A 15,227-nucleotide genomic window follows, 5' to 3' on the forward strand; every position below is an offset into this window, starting at 1 on the left:
GGAAGAGGGTGCAGTGGGTAGGGCCTTAGCCAAGGATTGTGATGGGAAAACCTCAACACCAGGGCTTCTGACAAGAACACGGGTCATTTCGTGTAGACACCACCCACAAGGTCAAGAAGAAGAGACCCGAAAGTTGGGCCTGGTGTCACATGCCTGTAATACTAGCTCTTGGAAAACTGAGGCAGAAGGATTGCTGGGAATTTGAGGTCAGCCTGGGTTACATAGCAAGACCCTATCTTAAAAAAAAAAAAAAGAGGCCCGTGAGACAGCTCAGCGGGTAAAGGCATTTGCCACCAAGGCTGAGCACTCAAGTTCCATCCCCAGGACTGACAACGGTGAAAAGGAGGGCCCCACCCCCACAGTTGTGCTCTGAGATCCACAACTGCTCTGCGGCTTGTGTGCCCCACACCCGCTAAATAAATAAAATATAATTTCAAAACTTCCAAAGAAGGAAAGGAGGAGGAGGAGGAGGAGGAGGAGAGAGAGCTGCTCACCTTGGCCCTCGTTCGAAGCCTTCACTCCGTGGGGGTAGTAAGTCAGCTGCACCTTCCGATTGATACCTGAGAAGTGACCATACCTGCGGGGACAGCGCGGGTTACCTTCTGCCCTGGGCCTCAGTTCCTGTCGGTAGCCCCCGCTGCTGTCCCCTTCCTCACTCACATCTCCAGCACGGACTTCAGCTGCTCCAGTTTTCCCGTCTTCTCCTCAATCTCAATGCCTGGTTCCTTCTCCAGTTCAGTCAGCAGCAGCCTCGTAATGTCCAGCACCTCCTGGAGAGACCACGGGGAACGGAGCGGTCCTTCCTTCTGTCCATCCCGCCTTTCCGTCTCAACCCCACACTGTCTCTCTTTCTCAGACGAGGGCTCCTGACCAGATCCCCCGCCTTACCTGGAGCTGCTCAGGTCGCTTAAGTTTTAATTTTCCCGTCTTGTATCCACCATGTTTTTCAAATAGAGCAAAAAACCTGAAGAAGTAAAAAGTAAGAAATCGAACAGAGCTCCTGGGAACCGGGTTCCACCCATCCTCCCTCATGAAGAACTGTCGTCCATTTGCACGAGGACAGTCCTCCTACCTCGGGTGCGTCACCTCCATCTTCATCTTCTGCTTTGGGGTGCGATCTCCGTGACGGATAATCGCGATGACACAGCGGAGCTCCATCCTAAGATTGGGAGTTTCCTCAGAGCCATTCTCCCAGCCCAAACTCAGCTCACCCCCACCCCCCCCACCCCCCCGCCGCCCCGTCACATTCTGGGCTAAAGGGACCGTAACTAGTAAAGGCCAGGGGCTACTAGCTAGACAGTATAGGGTCAGCGAAGGAATCCCAAACTGTATGCAGGTCACTTTGGATTTTTAACGTGTGCTTACATGGTGCCAGACGTGGTAGGGACAATGGGAATGTCCTCGGCTTCTGTGGGGATGGACCATGGTATCTGGAACTGTGGCGCAAGTTCCCGCATAATGGTGTTCCTAGGAGGCAAAACGTAATAAAGCTGAATGAAAATAAACTGTTTGACAGAAGGTCATACATATGTATACACAATCATGAAGCAAAAGAAAGCATTAATATAAAGCCTGAAATATCCAAATATATACCCTATTTAAAAAAAAATAAGAGGCCAATGAGATGGTTCAGCTGCTAAAGGCATTTGCCACCAAGCCTAACCATTTGGCAGAAACAAATCCATGGCAATGATAAGCCAGTTAAGGTTAATGTTCCCTCTGGGTGCGGGGAGAGGATGTAACCTCAGCACTATGCAGGGATTTCAACGACACTCTTTTTCTTTACCTTTGTCTTCAGACAGAATCTCATGGAGCCTAAACTGGCCTCCAGCCCACTAGGCTAGCCTTGAACTCTTGAACCTCCTAATCCCACCTCCCACAATCCGTGTTGGGATTTCAGACACAACCAGGCTTAACTCATATATTCTTTCACTTTTTTAAAAGTGCTATTTTACTCTATGAGCGTTTGGCCTGCATGTATGTGTACACGTGTGATCAGTGACCACAGAGGTCCGAAGAAGGCGATGATACCCTAGAACTGGAATTACGGATGGTTGTGAGCCACCATGTGGGTGCTGAGCCCAATGTGGGTGCTGGGAACCTAAGCCTGGTGCTCTGCTCCCAACTGCTGAGTCTTCTCTCTAGCCCTGCTTTTATTTTCTAACATGTGTGGGAAAAAATACTTTTTGTTTTTGGAGACAGAGTCTCACTATGTATCCCTGGCTGGGCTGGAACTCATGATTTAGAGCAGGCTGGCCTTGAACTCCAAGAGATCCTCCTACCTCTGCCTCTCAAGTGCTGGAATTATACGTGTGTGGTACCATATTCATCTTAATTTTTTAAATTAATTAACTAATTGATTAATTGTGTGTGTGATATATACGTGTGGGCATGTGTGTGTGTGTGATGTATGTATGTGTGTGTGTGTGTGTGTGTGTGTGTGTGTGTGTGTGTGATGTATATGTGTGGGCATGGGGGTATGTGTGTGATGTATGTCTGTGTGCGTGTATGTGTGTGTGTGATGTATATGTGTATGTGTGTGAGTGTGTGTGTGTGATGTGTATGTGTATGCCTGTGTGTGTGTGTGTGTGTGTGTGTGTGTGTATGTGTGTGTGATGTATATGTGTGGGCATGGGTGTGTCTGTGTGTGATGTGTATGTGTGGGCATGGGCATGTGACAGAGGACAACTTTTAGTAGTCAGCTCTCTCCAGCTTTCACCTGGGTCCCAGGGACTGTACTCAGGCCATCAGTGTTGCATGGCCAGCTCTTTTACCATCTGAACCACATCTCCAGCCCTCACATATTCTGTGTGAGGCAGTCTCACTCTGCAGCCCTGGCTGGTCTCGAACTCACAAAGAACTCTTGCCTCTGCCTCCCTGAGGTAGCAGAGGACCTTAAAGTTCTGTTTTGTATGTGGATGTGTGTGGGTGAGTGGGCGGGGTTATATTCACGTGGACAGGTGTACACACCAGTCTATGTGTGCCTGTGGAGGTCAGAAGTCAGAGTCAAGTGTCTTCCTTGACCACTCTCCACCTTATGCTTTCAGACGGGCTCTCGTTGGTGGAGCTGGAGCTCACGGATCGTCTAGACTGGCCGGCCAGTGAGCCCTCAGGGCCATCCTGCCTCTGTCTCCTTATGCTGGGACTACAGGCTACTCCTGCCTTTGACACAGGGCTGGGGTCCACTCCTGGGTCCTCATGCTCACACAGTAAGCACTTTACTGACTGAGCCGTGTTCTCAGCTTCCATTTAAATCCCTGATTCCTCTCCCCCACTCCCACCCCACCCCCTCCCCACTGCCCGCACCCCCACCCCCGCCTTCACCTCCCAGATGCTGGAATTCCAGTATGTACCAACACTGCTTTTACAAGGGACTGGGGCTTGAACCTGGGGCTTCAGGCAAGCATTCTACTACATCTTTTTTCAGACACAGTCTTGCTATATGGCATAGGCTTGCCTCAGACTTGAAACTCTCTTGTCTCAGTCTCTTGAACGTGGAATTATGTGTGTACCATCATACCTGGCCTTAATAGTATATTTTTGGTTTTTGTTTGGTTGGGTTTTTTTTGTTTATTTGTTTTCGAGACAGGGTTTCTCTGTGTAGCTTTGGTTGTGCTGGAACTCACTCTGTAGACCAGGCTGGCCTCAAACTCAGAGATCTGCCTGCCTCTGCCTCCAAGTACTGGGATTAAAGGTGTGTACCACCACCACCACCACCACCACCACCACCACCACCACCACCCCTCTGTAGCCTAAAAGGGCCTCAAACTTGTGGCAACCTTCCTATTGTGCTCATAGATGTGAACTATCATACCTAACATTTGTTTTTTTGTTTTGTGAGACAGGGTCTCTCTACATAGCCCTGGCTGTCCTGGAACTCACAGAAATTCACCTGCCTCTGCCACCCAAGTGCTGGGATTAAAGGAGTGCACCACCACATCCAGCCCAACTCTTAATAATGTGGGGGGTTTTTTTCCATTAATTATTGTGTGCATAAGTGTGCATGATGTGTTTGTGGGTATATATGTGTGTGGAGGTCAGAAGACAAATTAGTGGGGTTGGTTCTCTTTTCCCACCTTTCCATAGGTTCCAGGGATCAAATCCACATAGCTAGGTTTGTGGGACACATGCACACACTTTATCCTCTGAGTCATCTTGCTGGCCCTCAACAATGTTTTGCTTGTTTGTTTTTGAGACAGGTCTCTCACTATGTAGCTCTGACTGGCCTGGAATTCACAGAGATCCATTTGCCTCTGGCTCCTGAGTGCTGGGATTAAGAGTATGTACCACCACATCTGGCCTAATGGTGTACTTCTTAAGATAGACAGCGCTTGGCTAGAATTACCATATCCATGGATGCTCACTATATTCATCATTCCTTAGGTTTTTTTCAATGGTTCACGTATTACATGCTATTTTAAAAGCAAAATCATACTACTATCACATTCAGTAAACCACAATTATTTACACATGGGAGAGAAAGACAATCTGTTATGGCTGTAACTGTTAACAGCAATCATCTCTGAGGAACGCAGTACTGAGGCAGCGGGGGGCTGAGTAGTCCCTTCTCCTTTTCCATTTTTGACTTCTGAATCATTTTTAAAATAGTTAAAATAAAGAAAAGCTTTATTGATTTGTTTGTTTGTTTATTTATTTATCTGTACGGCCTCATGTATCCCAGGATAGTCTCAAACTGCTTCCACCTCCCAAGTGCTAGGGTAACAGGCACAGATCATCACACCCAGGCTATGAAGAGAAAGCTCCTGAGCCCTCTTCCCAGTACCCCAGCCCACTATGTCTCTTACCCCAGAATCTTGGCACAATCATCATAATATTTCATCGAGTTCTTGACAAAGCTAAAGCCATTGACGTCGCACACAAAGGAGTGACCGTTGGCACGAAGAAGGTCGAATCCACAAACTGTTTGCTGCAGAAAGGCAAGGTGACTCAGAGACGGCTCCCAACCCCTGCCCCTGCTTCTTGCCCTCATCCCACAGCCCCATGGGCCCACTCTACCTTAAAAGCCACGCAGACCTTCCTGGCCACCAGCTTTTCCATGGCCGTCAACATGACTGGATAGCGAATCTCTTTCCCCTCACTGTCTCGTTCCACCTTCCCATCCAAAGCTGGAGACTTTCTCGCTTCAGCATGGGCATAATCTGGCCCCACTGTATACACCTGCAGGTACATAGCATCACTGAGCATGCCCACAGCTCACCCTGCATGTGAGAAGACAATATGAGCACTAGGTCTGTAGACTATTCCAGAATAAAAAACAAAACTCTGCACAGCCAAGAGTGGTGGCACCCGCCTTTAATCCCAGCACTCAGGAGGCAGAGGCGGGACATCACGAGTTCAGTGACAACCTGGTCTACACAGCAAGTCCTAGGTCAGCCAGAGCTACATAGTGAGACCCTGTCTTAAAACAAAGACAAGACAAACGGGAAAACCCTCCGAACATTATGAACACAGAGACTGGGGTCCTGAGATGGCTCAGCAGGTAAAGATGTTGGCTGACAAGCCTGATCATCAGGATTCACATGGATGAAGGAGAGAAGTGACTCCCAAAGTTGTCCTCTGACTCCATGTGCATACTATGGTGCACACACACACACACACACACACACACACACACACACACACACAAATAAATAAATGTAATAAGACAACTTTTAAAACAGAATACAGAGACTGATATTTTTGGTACCAAGCCTTATTCCAGTGATATTACAAAGGTTTCTCCTTAGAACTCTGGCACTATTGTCTAGTCCTTATTAGATAATAATTTACCAATGTTTTACAATTTACTGTGGTACCTTGCTCTTGCTCTGATAGTGAAAATGAGAACATCTACATCTCATGTGTTATCTTCACTTGAATGTGAAAGCCAGTTGAACTCATGCTTTATTCTCTAAGATCCTATCCACACATACTACCACTTGCTTCCCAAGCACCTCAATCCCACCCAGATGTTTATAACATTTTAAAATCTCTGTATCCACCATAACCTTAACATCTGTGCCATCTGTTGGCATGAACTCCTCATAGATGTATGACCCTGTCTTCCGGACGCTGCTCTCGGGGGAGTAGACACTGCTCCGGCTGCCAATCTTTAGGAGGAAAGAGAAGGGGAGCGACACTGCCTCAGTCTCCAGGCTCTGGCCACAGATCCCCTCTCCATTCCCAACAACCTCACTCTGTCCTTCTGCTCTCTCATTTCCCAGATGCTCAGAGGTCTCCCGTACCTTCCGGAAGAGGCGCTGGCTTCCTCCCCCGGCAGAGCTGGGGTAGTAGATGTAAACATTGTGGTCCTCTGCACTCACTGGCTTCTCCACAAAGGGCTTGGGGAAGACAGCTCCGTTGACCTCCACCTGGTCTTCTCCTTCTATCAGGTTGCACTCTGAAGATGGGCGTGTGATCGTTCTCAGGGACTAAGGTTGGAGAGTATTTCCAACTCCTCTTTCCCTGGGGTTTTAATCTATACAGCCTTTCAAATTTTATGACCCTGTCCTATAACAGATATGGCAATGCTCACATATGGCATTTAGATATGATAATATCTATATAAAAGTTCAAAGGCTCTACCTAAAGACCCACGACTCTTACAACCCACGACTAATACAACAGTCAAAGGCCCACGCAGATCTGTAGAGAGGAGATGTTTATGGGAGAGACACTGGGCTAAAACATGGAAATCAAGGCAGGGAATGACCAGACACAGCCAGTTACTTACCCTCAGGACAGGCGGGGTCACGGTTGAGTACAGCGTATCTCGGCAGATCGATACCTTCCTCCTGCAGGATCCGGTACACCTCCCTCCTGTCTCCCCAAAATAAATCAGTCAAGTACAGAAGGTGGGGGTGACAAAGGGGAGAAGCACAGGGAACCGTAACTCAATACAACATGGTATAAAAATGAAACATGCTTGTTTGACTCTGTCCATTCCAGAGTAGGCCTCCTAAAATGGGGCATTTTAGGCTCGCCCACCCCTCTGGTCCATAGGAGGCTATACCTATCTTGGATGTAATACTGCATGGCCAGATCATTGATAAGGAAGGGGTTTCGAAGCTTGGAGTAAGCAACAGCTTTGTCCAGAGGAAAGCCTGTGATGGAGAAAGAAATGGAGAGACCAGAGAAAGTGAAAGAGGCAGCGTGAGAAAAGCAGGACAGACCGTGACCCGTTAGAGCTGGCGGCTGCCACAGCGCTGCTCGACACACCTAACCCAGCACTCATCTGCCCAGCCCCTCGAGCCCAGGATATTCATCAGGAAAATCAACACAACTACATGGAGGATCCTCCCAGAGATCCAATTCTATAGGAGAACATAAGTGCCCTTGAGTTGTCTTGTGTGGCTGGGATATGGGCTTTGACCTACACCCGGCAAACCCTGAAAAGGAAGGCAGACTCCCCTTCCCTGATCTCTTGTGTGGTGAGAAGCCTCTTCCTTACTAATGGGATAAGAAGAAGTCCATCCCCAAACCAGCATCCCCATGGCCATCCTTCCCCACCCCCTCCCTAACCTTTGGAGTGGAAGGAGATGAGACAGTGGCAGGATGGCCAGTTCTCCACGGGTTCGTTGAGGATGACATCTTCTCCCAGGATGACAACAGTCAGGTAGTCAAACCTGCAGAGTCGCTCTAGGATTTGGGTCATCGGCTTGGACTTAGATTTCTTGGTCATGGCACAGATGCCAACAATAATTTGAGGTTCAGGAGGCTACAGAAAAGACGGGCAATCAGGAACTCCAGATTCCCACATATATCACCTCCAACATCTTTCTAAGGCAGTGTCTTGTCAGGACTTTGGACCTAAGGGATAAAGGATGCCTAACACAGAAGAGAGCCTGGTGGAAAAGTGCTTCTCGAAAAAGAAGCCGTGACCATCAGACCACAGGAGGAGGACAGCTGAGCAGGGGCTTCAGAGAGGCAACTGACCAGTCTCTACTGCCCGCTCCCTAGTCAGGATAGAGCCCGTTGACCACAGCGAGTCTGTGCTTGCAAAGAACAGAGGTGTCTCCATCCATGGACTGTCAACTCTCCAGGGCGAGGGCCCCAACCCCGAGCTCTGTCCCTGTCCCTGGACTTACCACTTCATCCTCCTCGTCCTCAAGGAGCTCACTGTCACTCTCTTCCATCCTCATGCCTATTCCACAGGCGCCCAAGCCCTCATCTCCGGCTCCGAGGAAGAAGTGGGCCGTAGTAGCACTCGCGTCCTCATTGGCCGTCAGTGACCACATCCCCGCCGGCACGCCCACTCATCCCGCTCTGCAGAAGTGGGCACCCCATCAGCTCAGAATCCAGCACCCTTACAGTGGGTAGGGGATGGGGTACAGGGAACTAGACAATGAGAGGGAACTACAAGGCTACAAGAGGAAACAGAAACAAAGCTATGGAAAGAACCAACAAGAAAGGAAACTGTACTACGAGGTGGCATGCCTAAAGAGAACTAAGAGCAAAGCAAGGACTCTCTTTCTTCCCGGTTTCCCCCACCCCGGCCAAGAACTGGTAAGAGGATCAGGAGATTAAGCCTTACAGTGCTGGCATGTCCCTGATTCTGCCAGCAGGAAACAATGTTAACTCCAGGCCGCAAACAGAAGAGGCAGTTCTTCAAGGAAGGCTACTGTCGATTCCTACCAAGAGAAGGTCAGAGTGACGTTTATTCCAAACTCTGGATTCATTCCACATCGTTCCCAGCTCTCTCCACCTTCCCACGGCACTGCTAGAGTTGAGGGCAGAGGCATGCTACAACTCCAAAGCTCTGCCTTTAAACTCCACCCTCATTACTACCTGTATTAGCTCAGGAAACATGTGTCGAGGACACCCTCCACTCTAAGCATGGTCTAGGGACGTTACTGTCTCCTTCACCCACCACCTTATAAAACAGATATCCAAATCCAGAGAATCAGTTCAAAGAAAGAAGTCTGGTGCTGGTTGGGGGGCTGAGACTGTAAACATTCACACAGCAGTCTTCAATCCATTCTCAAACTGCAATCCTAGTGATCCATCCACTGTCCTCTAGTACTACGAGACCAATGCTGGTCTAAGACAAGATCCTTTATAGCAGCAGCTACACTGGAAAAAAATCCTAACTAAGGCCATATTGGTAAGATTACCTTATGAACTTGGATCAGAACAAGCTGGCAGTTCCACTTCTGTGTGCACATGCCTAGAGTTTTAGCAGAAACTGTAGTGATTTTGCTGTACCAGAGAGAGATCTGTCAGGGGACATGCCTGGTTACTACAATTTGGAAAGGTGCTATACTAGTTTCTAGTGAGCAGACGTCAGGAATGCCGTGAGAAATTCTAAGATGTATATGCTATCTCAAGATCTACTCAGTCCTAACTGTTAGCAGCACTGAGGTAGATAGATGGCTATGGCAAGACTCTCACACACTCGTGAACACACACAAAGACATTCTTCCCTTCTCTAGCTCATTGTTGCCTAGGGAAAAACTAAGAACAATTCAGATGCCATAAGAAGAATGGTAAACTATGATGCCGTAATATAGAAAAGAAAAACAAAACACCAGATTTTAAAGATGAATGAGGGCCAGCAAGATGGTTCGAATGGAGGCCTTTGGTGCCAAGCCTAACAGTCTTGAACCCTAGGGCCTATCTGGAGGAGGGAGAGGACTGACTTCCACAGGTTATCCTCTGACCTCCACATGTGCTACAGGTCCATAAACATACACACTAAACATGTAAGTTCTATACAATAGTTTCCAACCACAAAATGTCAAGGTAAACACAGAGCACAATCTATTTGCATAAATAAACATCACGAGCTACTTTGATTGCACATGCAATTAGTACAAGTTTGTTGTTGGTTTGTTATTCTTGTTGTTTTTAAGCATGACTTTTATATGTATGGGTGTTCTACCTGGAGGTATCTCTGTACACATTTATGCTGGGAACAGAACCCAGGTCCTCTGAAAGAACAACCAGGGATCTTATTCACTAAGCCACCTTTCCAGGCCCCAGTTAATAGACTGAATCTGGGTGTGGTGGTGCATGCCTTCAATACCTGAACTTGGGAGGTAAAAGCAGGGAGATCTCTGTGAATTCAGGGCTATCCTGGTCTATATTGTGAGTTCCAGGCCAGCCAGGACTACACAGTGAGACCTGTCCCCAAAACAAAACAAAATACATAATTTTAAAAATGGACTGAAAAGACACCAAATCTGTAACAGTAGTTACATTCGAAGAAAAAAAGAGAATGATGTTAAGTTTCCAATGATGCCTATACAAACTTGCCTATAAATAAATGTCTATTTTCAAAACTCAAAAAGATTGAAAGCTAAAACAAGCAAGGCTAATATTTGCTAATAATGAATTGTAAGGGTATGAGCAACTATTGCTATTTTCCAAAAATAAAATGGAGTCACTCAACAGAAATTTTCCATGTTCGATAGTTCTCAGAAACACTGTCAACCCTAATGAAGCCAAGAACTCCTTGAGTAAATTAGTTAACTTACTCTACAGAGTTTTAAAGTCTTCAATAATTCCGCTCTCTATTTTAACTTAAAAATCTTCCATTACAACCAGGGTTGCAGCTTTGATTAGAAAATTATAGATGACCTTTACATAGACCTTAGCCGCCTCAGTCTTGATCATCTGATGCCTCGATTGCTCAACCACAAGACAGAACATTCTTCTCCTTGACGTCTCCAGTTATACACTGCAGTTTGCACACCCGCATGCCTCCTGACCGACAGACCATTCCTTTGCATTCCCTTTTAGTGACCTAACCGTGGCGTTCCCAAAGATATCTCACAACTTCCCCAGTTAGAGCTTCATCACACTCTTTGTGCTCTCCCTGTGTCGAGGATTCCTTCACCGGCTGCCCTTTCCTGAAGCCTTCCCTGCCTTTTTTTTTTTTTTTTTTTTAACACCATCCAGCCATGTTCTTGAAATTCTACTACAGCCCTGGGATGGGAGAAAATAGGATGGAGACGGCTGCTCACAAACACGGACTGAAAGGAGATGAGGCTCCAGATTCATAGTTAACAAAGCAAACATAGAAAGAAGCCTGGCGGGGACAGCCAGGACACAGCCAAGGGCTTATTTGGATGTACTTCTGGGAGAAGCTGGGGTTCTAATGTGGTGTTTCCAAAACGGCACTCCTGTTCTCTGTGCTCTTTCCCCTTCTTCTTCTCCCCAAACTTTGTTGCCTAAGAAAACGGCAGATTCTGCACCGGGGCAAAGGGCAGGCTGACTATGGAAGGGAGGGAGGGAAAGGGTGGAGGGAAGAAGGAGACCATCTAGGGGGCACCTGTGCTAAATCAGATCTGGAGACCGGTTAGAGCAACCGTGGGCTGGAACTTCTTTAGCTCTTAGAGCTGAGGGCAGTTGGCATGGACCTCCAATTTCTTGTCATCACCTTGCATTTGATTAGAGGCTCCAACAACAGCAAAGGAAACCAACACACACCACCACCACCACTGAATTTTCCCACCTTCAAAAGTGAGCCCCGCCCCCCCCACACCTCCCGTTGTTTTGAGGCAGTGTCTCCCCGCGTAGCTCAGGCTGGCCTCAAACTCATTGTAATCCTCCTCTCTCAGTCTCCCAAGTGTTGGGATTACAGGCCAGAGCGGCTCTGCCTGCTTCCCACTTCCTTCCCAAGGCAAGTTTAATGTTTCCGACATATTCCTTATTCTGACACCAGTCAACCATCTGCTGCCTGTTCTCAGTCAGCTCACTCCCGCTGCCTCCTCTCCCCAGTCTGTGATAGTGGCTCTTCACTGACTCCCCACACTGCCTGCTGCACCCCAATCACTGATCAATTAATGCAACGAATCCAGCCAATTCTCCCACTCAGTGACTCCCAGAAGTAAACAACATTTCAGACCTGCACATGAGTCACCGCGCTTGCTAACACTTTTTCTTTTTCTTTTTTTTTTTTTTTTTTTGGAGACAGACTCTATGTAGCCAAGGATAGCCTTGAACTCAGGACCCGCCTGCCTCAGCCTCCAGGGTACATGGGTAGCATCTTTCCGATAATGATGAACACTTAATGACCCCCCTTCAACGAGGATCCCCTATAACGAGAGGTTCCTTCCTCACACTAGCCCCGCTGGAGGTTCACCTCTCCGCAGTAACCGGTTCCTCAGCAGACCCCCTCCCCTGGCCAGCCAGTCCCTTTCCCGACTCCGCCAGCACCCAGCGCCCTCCGGTCCTCCCTTCCCTCGGCTTCTCGCGCACGACCCTCTACCTCGGTGCCCTCCCCTGAAACCCAGCCCCGCCCCTCCTCCCAGAGTCCCCAGCCCTGTCCCTGGAAGCCTTCCATCTTCCCGGGGGCGGGGGGGGGGTCCCCTTATTCCTCCCGCAGACCCCTCCACTCCAATCTCTTCTCCCACTGACCCGCTCGGCCGTCCTCTCTCTCGGCGTCGGGTCACGAATCCCGCCCTCCCATCCTGGCTGCACTCGCCTCTGCCCGCCCCCGCCGTCCCCGCCTCGCTCCCCCTACGCTGACATTGAGGCCTCCCCGCTGCGCCTCCCTCCGAAGCGGTTCCCACCCGGGACGACCCACGGCCCCGGGGCGCAGGGAGAGCCCCTCGCCGAGCCCACCCTCCCGGATACCGCCCCCAGCCCCAGCCACTCCCCCACCGCCCCCGGCCCGCACTCACCCGCCTCCCTCCGCTCGCGCAGCCGAACCTGCCGGCAGCGACACCTGACAGCGGCCCAATCAAAGCGCGACTTCTTTGCGGTCCCGCCAATCCGCGCAGGGCGCGCACCGGCAACAGTCAGGCTGCGTTGGCCGGAGCTTCGGAGTGGAGGAGGGTGGCTCCTAGTGGCTGCCTCGGGAAGGGCAACCTGATGCTCCTCCGCCTCTTGATTTCCTACTGCGTCGCCAGCCCACAGCCTAGACGGAGAGGCTAACACCTTCCAATGGAAGGAAAAAATGAGATGCACGAAGAAGAGGCAAAGCTTGTGACATTGCACCTCCCTGAGGGCAAAAACCGAGTCTTGTTTTTTTTTCTCTGTAAAGCAAATCCAGATGTGATATAGGTAGACATAAGGCCAGAAGGCGGAAAGGGAAGAGGTAGGGACGCGGGAGACAAACAGAAGCAGATGGGTCAAGTTAAAAGGAGGAACAAAGAGACTGATTTATGAAAGATGCAAGAAAACGGTGGACGTGGAAAACTGAGCAAACTGATTACTGTCTCCACACTCTGCTTCTTCTCTGGTCTCCAGCCTTGGAATCTGAAAAGCTGGATTTGAATCTTGCTCTTGACTGTGTAGCTTTGGGAAAGTCACTTTACCTCCTGGAGCCTCGACTGTGCTTATTTGTAAGGATGGAACTAAACACCAGACTTACACGGTGCTGCTGCGCGTGACAAAATACTTAAGAAAAGCAGTCCGTGGGGAAAGAGATTGATTTTGGCTCAGGGGCTCAGAAGTTTTGATCCTTAGCTCCATTGCTTTGGCCAGGAGGAGAGGCAGAACGCAATGGTGGCTGGGTAAAGGGTATTTGCTTTTTGGCTCGTAAAAAGCAGAGTGGGAGGAAGGGGCAGAGGGCAAGATGCATTGTCCAAGGTATGCCACAGGGACATACTTTCTCCAACGCGGCCCCACATCCTCTCTTTCACCATGTTCCAGTAATGTCATCACATTATGAATCCATTGATTAGATCGAAGCTCTCAGAATCCAATCACTTCCCAAAAGTCCATCAGCTGGACTCCAATACAGGAGCCTGTAAAGGGCATTTCATATTTAAACAGAGCAGATATGCTCATATGAAAGCATTTTCTTGTATATATATTAGTGCTGTGCTTGAGTCTTCTTCATTTAGGCTTCCCTGGTCAGGAGTTTGAAATTCTCCATTTGTTCTCTGTAACTTTAGGGACCTCACAGTTTTCCTAGTTAGATGCCTTAGCTTACTGACCACCACTAACCCCCAAGGCCTCTTAAATGGATAAAGATGATTCTAAGGACAGGATCTACAAATAATCAACGATGGTTAATGCTCAGACTCATCCCTCCTCTACAATTCCATCCACTAGAACAAGTAATTACAGCATCTCCCAAGTGTAAAACTTCTCCAATGATTCCACTGAAAACAGACTCTCTGATCCTGGTCATATGTTAGAATGATCTAATTCTCAATGAAAAAATATACATATATAAAGGTTCCTTGTAATTGCAGGGGTTTTGTGGGGTTGTGTGTGTGTTTTGTTTGTTTGTTTGGTTGGTTTTTGAGACAGGGTTTCTCTGTGTAGTCCTGTCTATCCTGGAACTCATTCTGTAGACCAGGCTGGCCTCGAACTCATGGAGATCCGCTCGCCTCTGCCTTCCCAGTGCTGGGATTAAAGGCGTGTGCCACTACCGCCCAGCGGGTTCCTTGTAATTGTAAAGTGCTTTAAAGCATTAAATATTAGCAATAATAATTACTAAATAAATAAAGTACTATAGATAAATATAGAGATATAGATAGACAACTTCCCATATGCAAGAGAATAATTTTCTGCATGTGTGTGGGTGTTTTGCCTGCATGTTTGTGTACCATGTGTATACCTGGTGCCCGAAGAACAGAAGAGAGCGTCAGATCCCCTGCAACTGGAGTTATAGACAGTTGTCAGCCACCATGTGGTTGCTGGGAATTGAACTAAGTCCTCAGAAAGAGCAGCCACTGAGCCATCTCTCCAGTCCCATGAGGTAATTTTTTAAAAATGACCAACAACACATCACATGCCTGTCAGAGGCTCACGAAGAATAAGAAAAGTACACAAATATATGAATCTTCTCAACAGAGCTGTTATTTCATGTAGGAAGGCATTTTCCAAACTTGAATAACTTCTCTACTCTAGCTGGCTTTATTCTCTTCTGTTATTCTCTCTTTCCCACCCCCTTCTCCTGAACACCTTCTCAGCCAAATAACAGCCCCATTGCTCTGTAAGATTATCTCCTCCTTTTATCTGGGTAAATACACACCATCCCAAGTAATTACATTTACTTACTCATAACTACTCCTTCACCTAGATAATGAACACCCACAGCGTAGGTAACATTTTTTTGTCTCCAAAAGTGAGCAAGCTCCAACAGCAGATTCCAATCTATTCTCTGAGAATTGATTTTATCAAGAGAAGGGGGTTAAGTAATGGACCAAAAAAATGTATAGTTTCTAAGGATACCCACAAATAAGGAAGGTAAAAAAGTAGCCATGGGGGAGGGAGGCTTGAGGGTAATAAGGGAATGTGTATTAGTGAGGCCAGTGGGGGTTGTGAAG

General features: G+C 48.1%; 1 protein-coding gene across 30 annotated transcripts in view; it reads right to left on the reverse strand.

Moving 5' to 3' along the window:
* The window catches only part of Ppip5k1 (diphosphoinositol pentakisphosphate kinase 1), a 47,205-nt gene extending 34,499 nt beyond the window's left edge, over positions 1-12,706 (reverse strand). For 16 of the 30 annotated variants that reach the window (XM_076568598.1, XM_076568595.1, XM_076568587.1 and 13 more), the window contains exons 1-16: positions 12,361-12,437; positions 9,114-9,166; positions 8,534-8,630; positions 8,088-8,265; positions 7,522-7,717; positions 7,013-7,103; positions 6,734-6,819; positions 6,246-6,400; positions 6,009-6,110; positions 5,017-5,178; positions 4,806-4,927; positions 1,366-1,467; positions 1,073-1,159; positions 889-964; positions 661-770; positions 495-577 (exon numbers count right to left, since the gene is read on the reverse strand). In XM_076568598.1, the coding sequence (XP_076424713.1) occupies positions 495-577; positions 661-770; positions 889-964; positions 1,073-1,159; positions 1,366-1,467; positions 4,806-4,927; positions 5,017-5,178; positions 6,009-6,110; positions 6,246-6,400; positions 6,734-6,819; positions 7,013-7,103; positions 7,522-7,717; positions 8,088-8,237 (1,522 nt within the window). In that variant the 5' untranslated portion in view covers positions 8,238-8,265; positions 8,534-8,630; positions 9,114-9,166; positions 12,361-12,437. Of the gene's footprint in view, positions 1-494; positions 578-660; positions 771-888; positions 965-1,072; positions 1,160-1,365; positions 1,468-4,805; positions 4,928-5,016; positions 5,220-6,008; positions 6,111-6,245; positions 6,401-6,733; positions 6,820-7,012; positions 7,104-7,521; positions 7,718-8,087; positions 8,266-8,533; positions 8,631-9,113; positions 9,167-10,024; positions 10,097-12,360; positions 12,445-12,626 lie in introns of those variants that run through there. The other 14 variants (XM_076568582.1, XM_076568583.1, XM_076568584.1 and 11 more) reach the window with 8 other exon arrangements.
* Positions 12,707-15,227: the final 2,521 nt, after the last annotated feature.

Source organism: Peromyscus maniculatus, chromosome 4, assembly GCF_049852395.1.
Source record: "Peromyscus maniculatus bairdii isolate BWxNUB_F1_BW_parent chromosome 4, HU_Pman_BW_mat_3.1, whole genome shotgun sequence".
NCBI lineage: Eukaryota > Metazoa > Chordata > Mammalia > Rodentia > Cricetidae > Peromyscus > Peromyscus maniculatus.